We start from the raw sequence: 15,060 nt of genomic DNA, 5'->3' as shown, positions 1-15,060 counted from the left end.
CTAAATACTTCAACCATGATTAACATGCCAAGACACAATAAAAAGTAAAATGGTAAGAGTTTTTAATTGAGACTTAAAGAAAGATTTCCAGCAGAACATAAACAGATATGACTTCACACATTAGGTAAAGCAATGCATCCATTCAAATCTGTCTGCACTGAAATATAAATCTACACACAAAAGGAATTTGTTTTGAACCACGCCGACGTTTTCAGTTTGACTCGAGCCACAACGTGTACACAGTTTTAGCACTGAATTTAAGATGTGTCATTTCTGAGCCTAATGCTTCACATGCCGACGCTAATGTGGAAGTTTCCATTTATTCTCGATATTTTAAATAAAAAGGAAATTAAGCTAGAACTAAAATTTCGAAAACAAGAGAGACTGCCACCAATACAAACTAAAAACAAGCAGTTACTTCAACTGGCAAAACAACTGAACAGATTCCCTTCACAACTGGCAGCACAAAAGAAAACTTGATTTGGACAATGAGTTATATTTCTTGCTAATACGACGAATTATAAACCCTTCATTTTGAATTTAGACCAAATACTGGAGACAAAGATGTGAAGAAACATTCAAGAACTGCACTCAAAGCAGAGGGAGATTAAAACAAAAAGATATCAGGATTGGACGAGGCTGATCAGACCAAGACAATCAGTAGGCCCAAAATATATTTACAGACTGGTTCTGCATCAAAAGACCATCCGCCACTAATAATGAATGACGAATATGGATCGGTTCCGTTTTTACGATTTAATCCAGCAGTTCGTTAGCTCTTGTTTTCTGCATCCGTTGGAATCGGTGTTGGGGAGTTTAGAACAAGACATGGGACGTGTTGAACAGACAGCCACCAAATTACAGATGTACACTCCACTACGGATCGATAGCTAACCCCGCCATCCGAATGCAATCTGATATATCTGGATGCTAGACAAGTGACACTCTGTGCCGGCTGCATTAACTCTTAAAGCAAAGAAAGGAGGCAGGCAGGAGAACAAAGGGGTCAAGGCAAAGACTGTGTGTAACATTAGGTTACATTAACCAGAGGGACAGGAGGAGACTGTGTCGGTGGTGGATGGAGTCGGGTCTTCAGAGGTCCCCCATGTCCCTGTCGTCTGCTCGGCGGGAGTCCGACCGGCCGTTCATACCGTCCCTCCTGTCTCGCTCCCGTGACCCGTCTCTGGACACGCGCTCTCGGTCCCTGGAAGACCTGCGTGACCAGACCAGATGTTCAGAGAGGCAAAGCTAAGTCCTCATATAGTATCAAATCTTGCCTGTACAGGCCTGTCACCAAACAAACCTACAAACCTACAAACTCACTGTTTTATTCTTATAAACAAGTTTATAAACAAAGATTATTTGATAAAAAGGCTGCAACTGAAAAAATAACACATCCAACTCCTGATAAGTGCAATGGAGCTAAAGTCTGTGTGGGCTTGGTGTGAACTCAGTGGGCTTCGTTGTGTACAAACTTGTGTCTGGAGCTCTGCTCGTGGCTGTGACGGTGGCCTCGGCTGCGGGAGCGGGATCGGCTGCGATGCCGCCTCTTCCTCTCCCTGGAGCGGGAACGGCGCTTGTCTCGTGATGAGGAGCTCGAGCGCCGCCTCCTGCGGTCACGAGAACGGGACCTGATGACAATGAGAGATAAACCCTGGGAGTTACAAACAGCACTTTTCATCAGAGCAACTCATTTCAAACGTGGACAGATGGTTAAGGCAATGCTCTCACCTCTTTTGCTCTCGGCTTCGTGATCTGGTACTAAGAAATAAGCAGAGAACAAAACCACACTTATGTAATAAAAAAAAAATACACTGAATACAACAAATGAAATTCCATGAAGAATTTTAAATGTCTGCACCCACCTCTTCTTCAGCTGTTCCTCTTTCTCCCTCTCTTCTCGTCTCTTTAAGCGTTCCTGGTTCCTTTGCTCCTGCTTGTCAACCACAGTTTTCTGATAAAATAAAACCAAACGACCCATTTAGAAGTTAAACATCTTTATCCAAACCTCTGTGTTTTGATGATCAGCCCAATGTCAATCACAGATATACAGGCAGAAATTTACCTTTAGTTGGTCCAGTTTTTCTCTGATCTGGATGAAGCCAAGGTGAAGCTTCCCACCAAAATGGTCTGCCAGGCGACGGTCGTTGTCATGGAGACCCAGGTAGGCAGAGCATACCTCGCACACCCGAAGCTTCTGCTGCTGAAAGCTGGAGGCTGGCATTGAGTTTCTGTACTCTTCCTGAGGAGACACAGACAGGAACAGACATTGAGTTCTCACAAGATTAATGTATTATGTTAAGAAACAATAGGCGCCACATTCCATTTCCTGCATTCCTCACCTCTGCATCCTTCTTCCTGGTGCGGACCTTCTCCACCTCCTGCAGAACCTTCTGGGCCTCGTCCACGTTTCCCTCGGCTCCAAGCTGCTCAGCCTTGGCCAGGAGCTTTCCTATTTCCTCATTCAGCTCATGAACCTTCTCTGCCTACAACAACAGCCCAGAACAACACATTTTACATCTGGCTATTTCCTGCACAAAACATTTAACAGCAAATTGAACAGTGCATTAAAAAAAAGACTATACGTATGAAACTTAGGTGTAAATAAGTTTCACTCTTTCTTCTTAAAACTCTGTTTGCTCACCTTTGCTGCCACCTCAGCACTGATCTCTTCTTGGGTCTCAGCGAGGCGCTTCTTGGCGAGTTCTGTCCTCCGGTCACAGTCGGCAATGAATGACTCCAGGTGGTCCACCGCCTTTCAGAATGAGAAAACTTTCACAGAACGACACTCAGACAGGAAGGCAGCGCGGATTCTTACTTTATAACAAATTTTAAACTATGGGTTATAAATGATGTGCTGATATACATCATATACATGTATAATTCATGTGTATTTTGTGTCCCTGAAGGGGTCACAAGACCAGTATTATCACTTCTCTTCCCCGAGGCTCAGTTTATCATATCTTTTACGGCCTTGGTTGCTCATGGCAACTGCTAATGGGAAATGGGCAAGCTCAACTGTATGTATTATCTTTCCATCTGTTGACTCACTCCATCTCAGCTTACTTGCTTGCTTTTAGGGCGTAATGAATAATACTTCATACAGACCCAGAGAAGAAAAAATTCACATCCTCCACAATATAGATCTGTTAATCCAACATCTTGAGGTAGTGAGAACTGGGATGTGTTGTACGACATTTACAACAGCAAAAAATATCTGGTGATAGCAAGTAGCTCCTCTATCAGTAAGAATGCTGTACAACCTATTTCTCCACAAAAGCAATATGAATTTGACAGTTTTACCGTCAGCATACATGTATTATTAATAGTAGGACATCACTTACATCTAGCTCAAAGAACAGATCTCTGTCCTTGGAGGCAATTTCATAATCTGCCCGAAGTGCGAGGTCATGGATCTTCGTGCACTCTCCCAGGTCCATGCGCTATCAGCAAGACATAAGCACACATGTCACACACACGTGCAAATATAAATGAGTGATGTTAATAATTAAATCATGGTGCATAAACTGTTTTATTTCCTCTTTACAGTAATTTACTGTAAGGAGAATTCATATCCTGTGAGGAGTCAAATGTGCTTTTAAATATTACAGCATCTTAAAATATACATATTTGTACAGTATGTGGAAGCGCAAACCAGAAATGCAGTCAACTCACAGTTCCGGACAGGATGTCATGTGGACAGCAGTTGAGAAGATGACTTTTGCAGACTCGCTCGTCACCGAACTTGACCCTCTGCCTCGTCTCATCGCCTGAAATAATCCAGAAAACCACCAGTGAGAAAGACCTCACATACTTGGTAGCAGGTGCGAGGTTTCCAATGGTTTAGTACATATTACTATACTGCAGTAAAAGAAATTCTGCATATGTTTGTCAATATACCTGCAATTGTGTGAAAAACCAATTCTTAGATATCTGAAGTTTCAAATATACTTTATTAGTGCAACATTATATTTACCTGCAACTAATGAACTGTTTCTAGTGGACTACGTTTACTTATGTGACAATGCAGAAAGTAGACGTGGTTCTGTGTTTTTACCTCACCTCTGTGTTTACCTTACCCACACCTTGATAAAAATGTGGAAATATTAGAGCCTCTGTTCAGTTTAACTTGTGATCAGGCTCAACGTTCACTATAAATGTGGAGCAACAAAAGATGAAGCCAAGAAGGACACAATGTTACATTTCTTTCCTAGAACTCATTTGGATTACCATGACTTTGTAGCATTTCTATTACATATACACACATGAGTTGGAAATTGGACTATACAAGAAAGCCTGCTACTAAGACTGTGACAGTAAAATGTAAACATGTCAGACAAATATTCCAGCAAAGACCTTTACAAATATTAAAAACAAAAAAGAAAAAAAAGACACAAAAGAAATCCAAGGGAAAAAATGGGTTTATACACACTGCGATTTGCACCACATACTGTACCCTTCTGCATCTTCAAGACCTCAGCTGCAGAATTTTAAACCCGCTGTAGAAAAGTATAAATGGGAACAGTTTTCTTGCCCATACCTGTAGTAAGAAGTTGGGAGTCATACACAAGTCAGATCGAAAATGATGTGTGCAAAGTTTTAGTTTTGACTGAATGCAAAAGTTGCCTTCTGAAAAACAAGACGTCGAATCGGAATTTGAGAACTTCTCCTTTTGGCTTCAGCGCAACCAGGCGTCTGGTTGTATAGTTCTACTCCAAATTGTTATTCTAGTGCCACTAAAGATTAACCCATTTGTGTGATTACAAAATGGCTACAATAACTTCCGGAAGGCAAACAAATTGTTTGGATATTCATCATAACAGCTTTAAAAATTATGTGTGACTCACGGCTCGATGAACATGAGGCTTTTCTGCAACTCCTTTGCAGATTGATGTAGGCTGGCAAAGATACACTGAACCTTAATGAATAAAATAAAGGGGCCACAATTGTTCAGTTTGTATGCAACAAATGTATGGGAAGAATTTGATATCAATGTCATCACACATACACCCACAAACTCACAACACAAAGCAACTCTTACAGTACAAATCGAGTTAACAATTTGTTAAAAGATAATCTAAAAGGGCTGCAGTTTTATTCTATCGTCAGGATGAATCAGCTTTTATTAAATAACATGACAGCAGCAAGCCGTCATGTTCTGCTACATGAAATCAGACTTGACAGCCGATTCATCTTTTAATGTTTGCATCCAAATGGCAGAACGATAATACTAAAATTATATATTACCATTAAGAGATAAGAGATTTGCACTTGTCATTTGCACTACATTGGTTGGATCTCATAGACACAAGTTTTAAATTATGCAATGCAATCTGAAGCAGATGGAAAAAATATGAAGACACGGCTATGATCTAAATTTTACCCAATTTTAAGTAAAAACCAATTCCATTTTTAAGTTACTTTTACCTTGTGTACCATGAGTATTTTCTACAACATTATAAATATTGTACTTTCAGTCCCTACAATCGTCTCACAGATGCACACATTACTGATGTGGTTTAGATTTTTAATATAAAACATGCAATCAACTGAAGATATATGATACAATACACTGTTATAGTCAACAAAATAAAAGGACTGACATTAAAATTCTTCCAGCACATTAATGTTGTACTTCACATGGTTATAACATTACACAAAAAGGGAGCATTGCAGTGCATAATAAATGTTTTTACTTATAATTAAAAAAAATTGTGAGATTTTGAATGCAGGTCTAGATCTTGAATAATTTTGGATTGTTGGATGTTTTACTAAAATGGACTGGGGGCCCTATAGATGATATTAAATTATACAACTTTAATTAATGATTTAGACATTTTTATGCTTTCATTTAGTTTATTTCCTTCATGCAAATATCATGTATATGAACAATTACTATGCTTTATGTGTGCTGCCTTGGAAATGACCATATTAATGGTCTCATTGGTTGCTGTGTATCGTTCAGTGGCGCTAAGCAGCAAAGGTTTCATAACTTAAACAGTAAACATTAGCATTTGCTAACTTAGCTACGAGCTACGTTTAAGGTTTAGTTTCATAGTGACAAAAGCGAAACTAAAATATCTCTAAATTCGTGGATGCAAACATTAAAGTCTAGTGTTAATCCGTTAAAGCGTATCGAGTCTAACTGTGCGGTATTGAACGCAGCCCTCTTTAGTACATCCATTCATGCAGGTCTGTCCATCACACGACAACAGCAGCCAGCCTCAGCGGTGGCTCCATCTTGGCTATGCTAGCTCGGCTAGCATGCTACTGCAACTCACCATCCCTCGCTGTCCCCATCAGCTGGTCGAGCAGAGCCCGCATTTGAGCCTGGGCAGACATCGCTGGGCCTTCCGTCGACGGCGCTATGTACAGGTTAGAAAACAGAGAGCGGCTCCTCGGCGTGTGGCTCAGGTGAAGTATGATAATGTGTTCGTCCAAGCATCACCTCTCGCAGCTTTTCTCGATTTCGTGGATTCGTCTGTTTCCGTTTCACACAAGGGAAGTGACGAAACAACCAGTGGTTCCGGTGTTGTGCCGAGTTCAGCATGCCCGCCGAGAATGGCATGCACCTCCCGGGAGCGCGCACAGCTAAAGAACTATATAATCTCGTTTGTTGGTGTTTTTTTTAAATGATGATAATGTTGATCATGAATGTTTAGAGTCATCAGTGATTTATGAGACTCAGTTGAAGACGCATCTCCTCGCGGGACGTTGCCAAACTGCCCAACTCAATCAAATTAAGCCTGTTTTAATGTCGTTATTTGTGTTGAAGAGCTGAATGTGAGACTCGATCTGCAGAACAGCTGCCATGTAATGCATACACGGCTATTTCTGCATTATTGACCTGACATCTATACAGTCAAAGATCTAACAAGACTGTTTTGACTCAACATTGAGAACTTCACACATGTAATCTTTTCCTGGCTGAAAAAACAGAGGGATATAAATACAGGTCCAAAATCTGCTTTTCCAAATAATGCATCCTCCTCCCAGGTCTCTTTTCAGACACTTTGTGGTCAAACACTGACACCAGCTGATATTTTGTTGTGTTTTTACTTTACATTGGGAATTTCACACATCTAACTCAGCAATGAATCAAATACACAACTGTCAAATAATGCATTCACAGTCCAACTTTATTTCTAGAGATCTATAAACACAATGCTTTTTTTAGACGTTTGACTCGATTGTAAAGTGTCAGGTCAATAATGCTGAAATACCTGTGAATACATTACATGTCAGCCGTTCTGCAGATGGAGTCTCACATTCAGCTCTTCAGCACGAAATAAAGACACTTAAATCAGGTTTGATTTGACAGTTTGGGATTTTTCCACATTTGAAAGTCTAATACTGAGTCTAATAAATCATTGATGACTCTAAACATTCATGAACATTATCATCATTAATAAACACCAACAAACGAGATTATACAGTATTTAGTTGCCATAGAGACGATCACGACAGGAAGCGTCTTTCCGCTGCAGCTGTGCGCGCTCCCGCGAGGTGCACGCGATTCTCCGCGCGCGCAGGCGGAACTCGTCACGACACCGGTTAGCAAACGTCAGGGTGAGGGGCGGGCCATAGGTCTAAAACTGACCAATCGTTGGAGCACAAGTGAAGTGACCAATCAAAGCTTCTTCAACTAAATTCTGGATCCTCACGCTGTTTTCCCTGAGTTTGACCTGACAGGCAGCAGCTGGTCCCAGAAGGTGAGTCCCTCTCACTCTGTGTTAGAACTAGGTTTAGGTAACAGGAGGTTTTTGTTATAGGTTGTGTCGTAGATGAGGTTTTGGTCCTTTTAATGTCACTTTAACGGAGGACAGAGCGCCACCTGGCCGACAAATGGAACCGGTTCAGACCCGTGTGTGCTTTGTTTACTTAGGTTGACAGGCCTCAGCGTGTGTGTGTGTGTGTTAGCGCCGCTGATCACAGGACGACGCAGAGGGAATAAGTAAGAACAAACTTTTCTTCAGTCCCTTCTCATTCTTCTCTCAGCTTCACGTACCTTGTTTGACCAAGTTCTGAACCAACCGGGTGTGAACTGCGAACTTTAGCTGGCTAACGAAGATAGCTGCACCCAAAAGTAAACCCTCTTCCTGGGGCTACTCGGCTAACCTGGCACGTTGTGTGTTCACTTGGGGACATTTGGCAGCGGAACTTCAACTTAAATACACACGTTCAAGTTTTTAATCTACAAGCCACTAGTTCCCGTAAGATTCCCACATGGAGCAATGTGCCCGTGGCTGCAGAGCAAATACCAGGGTGTGTTAGCTGCTGATTATTCATCATGGGTTTGTTGTTGTCGTGCGGAGAAATCTCTGGAGTGCCGAGCGGGCACCGTCTGAATAGGCCCAGGTCCACAAAGGTTGAGGCAGCAGAAACAGCTGGACTCTGCTGCCTTCACTGTATGTTCCTGTGCTACATCTGTGAATGCCTGCAGGCCTGTCTCTTTTGATTGCTGGTTATTTCGACCCATGCACGTTTTTAAGTTTACTCCATATTGTGACAGATCAGATGCAAGGGCCTGTCGTGACAGGTAGCTCGTGCATTTTGTTGCCTTTGTTGTCACACCGTTTAAATGCATCTGCCTTTGATGTCACTCATGGCATACGTGAATCACCATTTGGAGTTGGATTTCAATGTCGGGGCTTACGGGCACTTGGATGACACGTCTGAAAAAGTTCAAGAGTAATGCTGAACCGTATATTAGTTAAAAAAAAGACTGGAGTTATTAAAAACCTGTGTTTTTCTCCAGCGAGGAAACTTTTAAAATATAAATGCAAGGCAAGTTTATTTGTATCGCACATTTCAACAACAAGGCAATTCAAAGTGCTTTACATAAAATACAAAAGGCATCATGACAAATTGTAGAAAGCCACATAAGACAATACAAAAAAAGAAGCATGACGATTTGTAAAGTTACATGGTGTTGCTTTACAGTTAACTCTTTCCTGTGTTAGGTGGATCAGTGGCCCAGTAATGCATTGAGGCGACGATGGAGACCGCAGACCATGCCACTGAGGGCGACCCTCTGAAGAGAGGAGAGGAAGCAACAGAGCTGAAGAAGAAGAGTTGTAAGGAAGTGCTGGGTTTGGCCAAACTGACCCACTGGCGAACTGCGGTCTTCTTCTTCTCCCTGTTCCTCTGCCTCACCATCGTGTTTGCCTTCTCCTTCGTCCTCCCCTGTCCCGTCAGACCGCAGTATCTCGTTTCCTGGAACAGGACTTTCCCTGAAGCAGGTGTGTGTTTGGATGGTGTGCATTTCGCTGCGCGGCAGTGTCTAGAATGTGGGGCTGATTTGTTCTCTCTCTGCCACAGCAACGTTTGATTTCTTAGCCATTGAAGCTGCGAGTAGCGACAAGGTGCTGGACGTCCTGTTTGTGCTCAAGACGAGAGAATGCGGTGTGAACAACACCTGTGCTGATGCAGGTATGAATGAAATCACAAGGTTGTTGCTCAAACTACATGTTCCTACTTTGAAATGTTGTTTTGTGTAGTTCATTTACACTGTGTGTGTTTTCCAGGTCTGCCTTCGCCATGCGTGTTTGTGTTGGCAGTGGATGGGACAGATGGAGAGACCCTGTGGGAGCGTCCACTGCATCCTGAGTTCCACTGGGCCCAGTGCGGTCTGGAGGAAAATACAGGCAGAACCTGGGACTGCCTGCTCTCCCACTCTGACCAGATCACTGCTGTTGACAAACACTCTGGTTTGTGACTCACCACTCTGTCTCTTTGTAAAGGATACTATAAATTACATAACATTTTCGATTTTTATCCCCACTAATTTATAGTAATATTATTCATTTTATGATATATAATAAGTTGTTTTTTCACTTCATTAAATTAGTTGGTAATTCTTTAAAAGAGCCATGAAATATTTAACTACCTATGTATAAATCTTTTTATATGAATATTGCAAATTGTTCTAAAGTTACGTGTTTTTGTGAACATTGTTTACTTATTGCATTCATCACAGCGTCCACAGGTCAGATTCATAAGTGCAGTTACTGCCAGGATTTAACACATTAAAGATTCAAGTGGTAGTAATAAGCAAACGGTAACTTTACAGTGCTGTGTGGTGTGTTTGTGTACAGGTGAAATAAAGTGGCAGCAGCCTCAGCTCTCTGGTCTGCACAGCACTGTGCCTGTTCTCAGTATCCCAGATCTGGATGGGGACAAGGTCAATGACGTGGCTCTGGTGGGATCGGACAACACACAGGTGAAAATCAGCAGGGTTGTTTATTACAGTGACATTTATTTGCTTCTTTTTGTAACAGAGGCATCAACGTCTGTCCCGGGTGATCTAATCCCAAGTGGACAGCCCCGAGTACATCGGTTCACACCTGGGATTAGAATGAGTCTCCACATGTGTCTTGGATCTCAAATGCATCCTCAGTGCATCTTAAGTGCGTTCACACCTGTACTTAAAGGCTGACCACTTGTGATTCGATCCCCTGAGATGAATGTTAATACTGAACAGGGCCTCACAGTGCAAATATTAAGTTACATTATGATTCTTTGTGTTTTGAATTTGTGTAGTTTTGCATTTTACTTGGTGATAATGTACTGATTCATTTCTCAAATATGCAAATAACAAGCTTTGGCAGTGAAACCATCTGTCAATGTTGCACTCAAACAGAATCCAGCCAGTCTCATTGTTTCCCATCATACCTGCAGACTCAGCTGGCGTTCCTCTCAGGGAAGACGGGCGACCAGATCGGCTCCACGGTGTCTCTGAACTCCACAGAGGCGCATCTTCTCCATCGCACCAAAGAGGGTTCTCACTATGTGCTGCTCCAAACAGGTTTGTATAAGAAAACAGCGGGGGCAATCCCAACAGGTTACTACTGCATATCTGTATTCAGACCAGTCAAGTTATGGAAGACGTAGTGATTTCAGTTAAGGTGCTCCTTAGAACTAAAACAGAAAATAACCTGAAGTCATAAGAGATTTAAAAACAATTATCTTAATTTATTTAACACACTTGGATGAACTTCACTCTTGATTCAAATCAATTCAAAACAACTTTATTTGTCCCTGGAGAGTAAGGGTAGTGTATGTGAATGTAAAAGGAAGGTGAACAGGATAACGGCTGTGATGACAGATTTTTAAGAAGGTATTTAAATACTGGATGATAAATACTGAATGATTAAAGTGATAAAAGTGCATTGAGGTCAGTAATGCAGGTTGTAAAATGATATACAGTTAAAGTAAACAAGAATATATACAGAACCAGGTAGCAGCAGCTGAATCAATACTGTAGCGTATGAAAATATATATGCAGCAAATAAATATATAAACAGATAATGAGCAGTTAATGTGACTATTGATATGAAGAATATATGTACAGGATCGATAGCACATTTTAGCTTATGAATAAATATGAGATGGGTGAGTAGAGATGAGTGAGTATGATGTAATTGTGTATTCATTCAGACACTGGCTTGTATGGACTTGCACTATGGAGGATTGCTGCCAAGGCTAAAGAAGGGATTGAGGTCCGCTTAAAGAAGGATAAACACTGGGAGAAAAACGCAAGCAGTGCAACCGGCCTTGTACCCATCTACGAGTGAGAGGAGCCCTCCATTCTACTCTTACTTCACTGAACAACCTGAAATCATTGTGGCTTCCGCCAGAGACTGTGGCTGATATTTCTTTTCCACTCTGTAGGTCTGACTCAGTGAGTCAAGTGGTCAGAAAAGAAGAAAGAGGTGATCCACCAAACCTGCTGCTTGTGACCAGCACGGACGTGGTGTTGCTAAATGGAAAAACTCGGAAACTACTGTGGAGATTCAATACCAGCTCAGTCCTCAGGTGTCACTTCTGTCTGTTTTTTTTATTTCACACACAAATTAGAGCTTAAACAATTTGTAGAAGAATGGAGGAAAAAAAATAATAACTATAAATGTTTTGGTTATGGGCCTAAAATGAATATAAACAGATAAACATATAATTTAGTAATTGGAAAGCTTTGCCAACGACATTTTTCTGACTTATGTTATGCTGCCAGTTAATCATTTTAAATAATAGTTATAAACTCTATGTTAAGAATAAAGTTGCAGAAATAACTAAACTGATAAAAACCACACAACCCAAAGCCAGAATCTTAAAACCTGTTGAAGAAATTGAGTAATTTGTAATATCAGCAATCCTCTAAAACTCCTGTAGCTGCATTATGTTCATTAGTTTTGTAATTAAACTACTTACTTTTATTAACATCAATGTTTCTCCCCTGTGTTCTCATTCATCCAGCGAGCCCTCCTTTGGTCACTTTAACAAAGACGATGTACTTGATGTTGTGGTTGAGGAGGATGTTGGCAACTACACAAAGAGGGTGAGTTGGGTTTAAAATGTTCAAACACTGTTGTGATGTCTACATTATCTCCACTTCCTCTCATGCAGTGTTTGATTTGAATCATACTTTAACCGCACTACTTTCTGTTTTATATGTAGATAGTAATTCTTGACGGGAAGTCCGGCGTTGTGCTGTGGCAAGTCAGTCTTTTGTCTTGTCCGAATTCACCGAGGCCCACCGCAATACACACCACCAACTCTGTTTCAGTCTTTGTGTTTTGGGGCATGATGCCCACAGCGACCAACTCGTCTGTGAGTACACTGCCTTAATGGAAAAGATGTATGTTACAGATTTGTTACAGGAACACAAACCTTCTCAGATTCACAAAACACTGATATGACTCAAATATTTCCTTCCAGATCCCTTTAATGAGTGACCGCCACTCTTACTTGCTGCTCCCTCTTTATTCTCAAGTTCTTCTCGAGTCCACCAATGTCCTGGACCATATCATAACATTTAAAGGTACCCATTAATTTATGCTATAAAATCACATCTTAACGTAACGACAACAATGTGCTCGGAGGGATAAAGAAAACTCTTTCTAAATCTGTGATCTTCTCCCAGCCACTCTGTTGGAGCGTGGGCGCCACGCTGCCTACTTCCTGCTGACCGGTCAGGAGGCGGAGGGGGATGAAGACACTGTAGTCCTCAGAAAGCGAAAGCTGAAGCAGGATGTCCCGCACAGCAAAGTGCTGCGTATTGGCAGCGGAGGAGAGTCGGAGAGCAACGAGGACATTATAGAGGCGTTCCAACGACTCCGCTTCAGTGAAGAGTGAAAGGACCGACTGTGACGTGTTCAGAGATTCCTCAGTGTTTGAACCAGTCGGTCACAGGTGACTGTATGATGGCTTTATAAACCAAAGTGTGTACACTAGTTACAACTTTCCTACTGCTGACGACAAAAAGATTCCTTCAAACTGAGCATTACCTTCAGACTTGACTGTAAACATACAATCATGAGTTAGATTTGATCTCATGTCCAAAGAGCTACTTGTTCTCTGACTCCTTCACTGTGCACAGACGCCGTTTTCCTGCTGATGAATCAAGAGGGGACCTGCCTCGTGTATCGTGTCTGACATTTCAATGCATTGCTCTTTTTTTAACGGCTGAGTCTGGGTTATTGTTTGGATCTATGCAACTGTATGTGACACTGTGCTTCAAAGGAAGCAGACGCACTCTGCCAAAGGTGGCTTTTTCAAATTATTGTTACAACCTTTTAAGAAGCCACAATGATGGGGCTATTGTTCTTTAGTTGAATTTAATCATTTACCTGCACAGTGAAACGGATAGTTGTGCGGAAAAACTTGAAATCCATTAACCTTAAAGTACTGCCATTACATGTTTTTATCATATTCTATTTGCAAAAGTATGAGAGGGCCGGCTTTTAGTCATTGGTACTGTTGTCAATAACCAAGACGTGTGTTATTTACTTAATCCAAGATGCTGTAAGGGTGAGTCAAAGGATCACCTACTGAGTTACTGCTGTGGTTTTACTGCTCCGTATGAAGCAGTTTCTTTTCTTAGTGATTTATAGGAGTTACAGAGTTTCTGGTTTATGTTTTACATTAATATATTGAACCTGTTGGGCAGGTCTGTGTTGGAGCTGGCTGTTCTTTCTGTCTTGATAAGCTTGAATCTGAGCAAGTCTTAAAAGAAGTGATAGACGGTAAACACATTGTATTTATGTAGCCCTGACACATTCATACAGCACTTCTATATGCAGCGCTTCTTCTATCCCACAGTTCATACACTGTTGCTGAAGGCCTCAGGGGCAATTTGGGGATCAGTGTCTTGCCCAAGGTCACTTGTACATGCAGAGTGGAGGTGCCGGGGATCGAACAATGTCGTCTCATAGCAGACACTGAATGGATAAAAATAAATGGGTTTGCTCTCTCTCAAACATTAAATCGCCAATCCCTACAAGAATGTATCGACCATGAGGTCTTAGAGAAGAGATTTTCATAGAGTGACAGAGTTTTTATAAACCTCCAGTCAAGATAACACAAATGATGTTGAACGTTATGCGACCCTTTACTAACACAGTAAACAGTTTAAAGTTAAATTGTAAGGCTTATCTTTTAGCCCCCAAATGTTAGGTGAGGTTTAAAAAAATTGGCATGACGGTGAGTTGGAGGCTAAATATGCACATTTTTGTAGCGATGGAAGCTGACCTTGTCGCAAAAAGAATAAAAATCCCGCTGATATTGGCCAGTGACCATACATATATATTTTTATGCCTACATATATACAATGTAATGTGATATATTTTTGTCCAGCAATGAGCAGTGTAATAAACGTGTCAAACCAAATAAAAAAACAATTTAAATGAATTTACAGTACTTGTTGAAATTATTTTTGAATCAGAAGCAGTTGCTGATTTATTGAATCTCTAACTTTTGCCTTTGATGTTTTGTACCAATAAAATCCTGCCCAGTCACAACATACAAAAGAAAACTCTGTCGCCCCCTGGTGTTGTAGTATAGACACTGCATGATGAGTAGCACTACATGGCATGCGCGCAACAGCCTGCCTGACTTCCACTCGGTCCATTGTCACACTGAGGCTAGTCACGTAGTACAGGGGTTGAACCCTGAACAGTGGCGGCGCGTCATTTTATCACCGTGACGCACAATCACCGACAGGCTCCTGCCCTCCTGAGTTATCTCGGAATGGAGAAGTCGGTCCTTGTAGGGAAGTGGGTC

General features: G+C 41.4%; 2 protein-coding genes across 9 annotated transcripts; one reads left to right on the top strand and one right to left on the bottom strand.

Annotated features, from left to right (window-relative positions):
* Positions 1 to 45: 45 nt before the first annotated feature.
* luc7l (LUC7-like (S. cerevisiae)) lies at positions 46 to 6,504 on the bottom strand. 6 transcript variants are annotated; one of them, XM_035145191.2, is made up of 12 exons: positions 6,282 to 6,501; positions 4,848 to 4,918; positions 4,457 to 4,540; positions 3,676 to 3,770; positions 3,345 to 3,443; positions 2,645 to 2,755; positions 2,343 to 2,486; positions 2,066 to 2,242; positions 1,866 to 1,954; positions 1,732 to 1,761; positions 1,476 to 1,631; positions 46 to 1,213 (listed from the first exon to the last, which is right to left on the bottom strand). In XM_035145191.2, exons 3-12 carry the CDS (start codon positions 4,464 to 4,466, stop codon positions 1,093 to 1,095), a joined length of 1,032 nt encoding a protein of 343 aa, XP_035001082.1. In that variant the 5' UTR covers positions 4,467 to 4,540; positions 4,848 to 4,918; positions 6,282 to 6,501; the 3' UTR covers positions 46 to 1,092. The 6 variants fall into 6 exon arrangements, with proteins under 6 accessions (XP_035001082.1, XP_035001083.1, XP_035001081.1 ...); XM_035145192.2 differs by having other exon boundaries at positions 4,457 to 4,499; XM_035145190.2 differs by having other exon boundaries at positions 4,457 to 4,918.
* Positions 6,505 to 7,583: 1,079 nt separating this feature from the next.
* On the top strand, positions 7,584 to 14,688 carry fam234a (family with sequence similarity 234 member A). Of its 3 annotated transcripts, XM_035146030.2 has the most exons (13): positions 7,654 to 7,712; positions 7,886 to 7,954; positions 8,964 to 9,242; positions 9,322 to 9,432; positions 9,528 to 9,710; positions 10,098 to 10,222; positions 10,681 to 10,807; positions 11,440 to 11,572; positions 11,674 to 11,817; positions 12,256 to 12,337; positions 12,457 to 12,609; positions 12,718 to 12,820; positions 12,923 to 14,688. In XM_035146030.2, exons 3-13 carry the CDS (start codon positions 8,999 to 9,001, stop codon positions 13,132 to 13,134), a joined length of 1,617 nt encoding a protein of 538 aa, XP_035001921.1. In that variant the 5' UTR covers positions 7,654 to 7,712; positions 7,886 to 7,954; positions 8,964 to 8,998; the 3' UTR covers positions 13,135 to 14,688. The 3 variants fall into 3 exon arrangements, with proteins under 3 accessions (XP_035001922.1, XP_035001921.1, XP_035001923.1); XM_035146031.2 differs by lacking the exon at positions 7,886 to 7,954 and having other exon boundaries at positions 7,584 to 7,712; XM_035146032.2 differs by lacking the exon at positions 7,654 to 7,712 and having other exon boundaries at positions 7,723 to 7,954.
* Positions 14,689 to 15,060: the final 372 nt, after the last annotated feature.

This window comes from Hippoglossus stenolepis, chromosome 21, assembly GCF_022539355.2.
Source record: "Hippoglossus stenolepis isolate QCI-W04-F060 chromosome 21, HSTE1.2, whole genome shotgun sequence".
Classification (NCBI taxonomy): domain Eukaryota; kingdom Metazoa; phylum Chordata; class Actinopteri; order Pleuronectiformes; family Pleuronectidae; genus Hippoglossus; species Hippoglossus stenolepis.
This window is presented reverse-complemented; position numbering and strand designations above follow the sequence as displayed.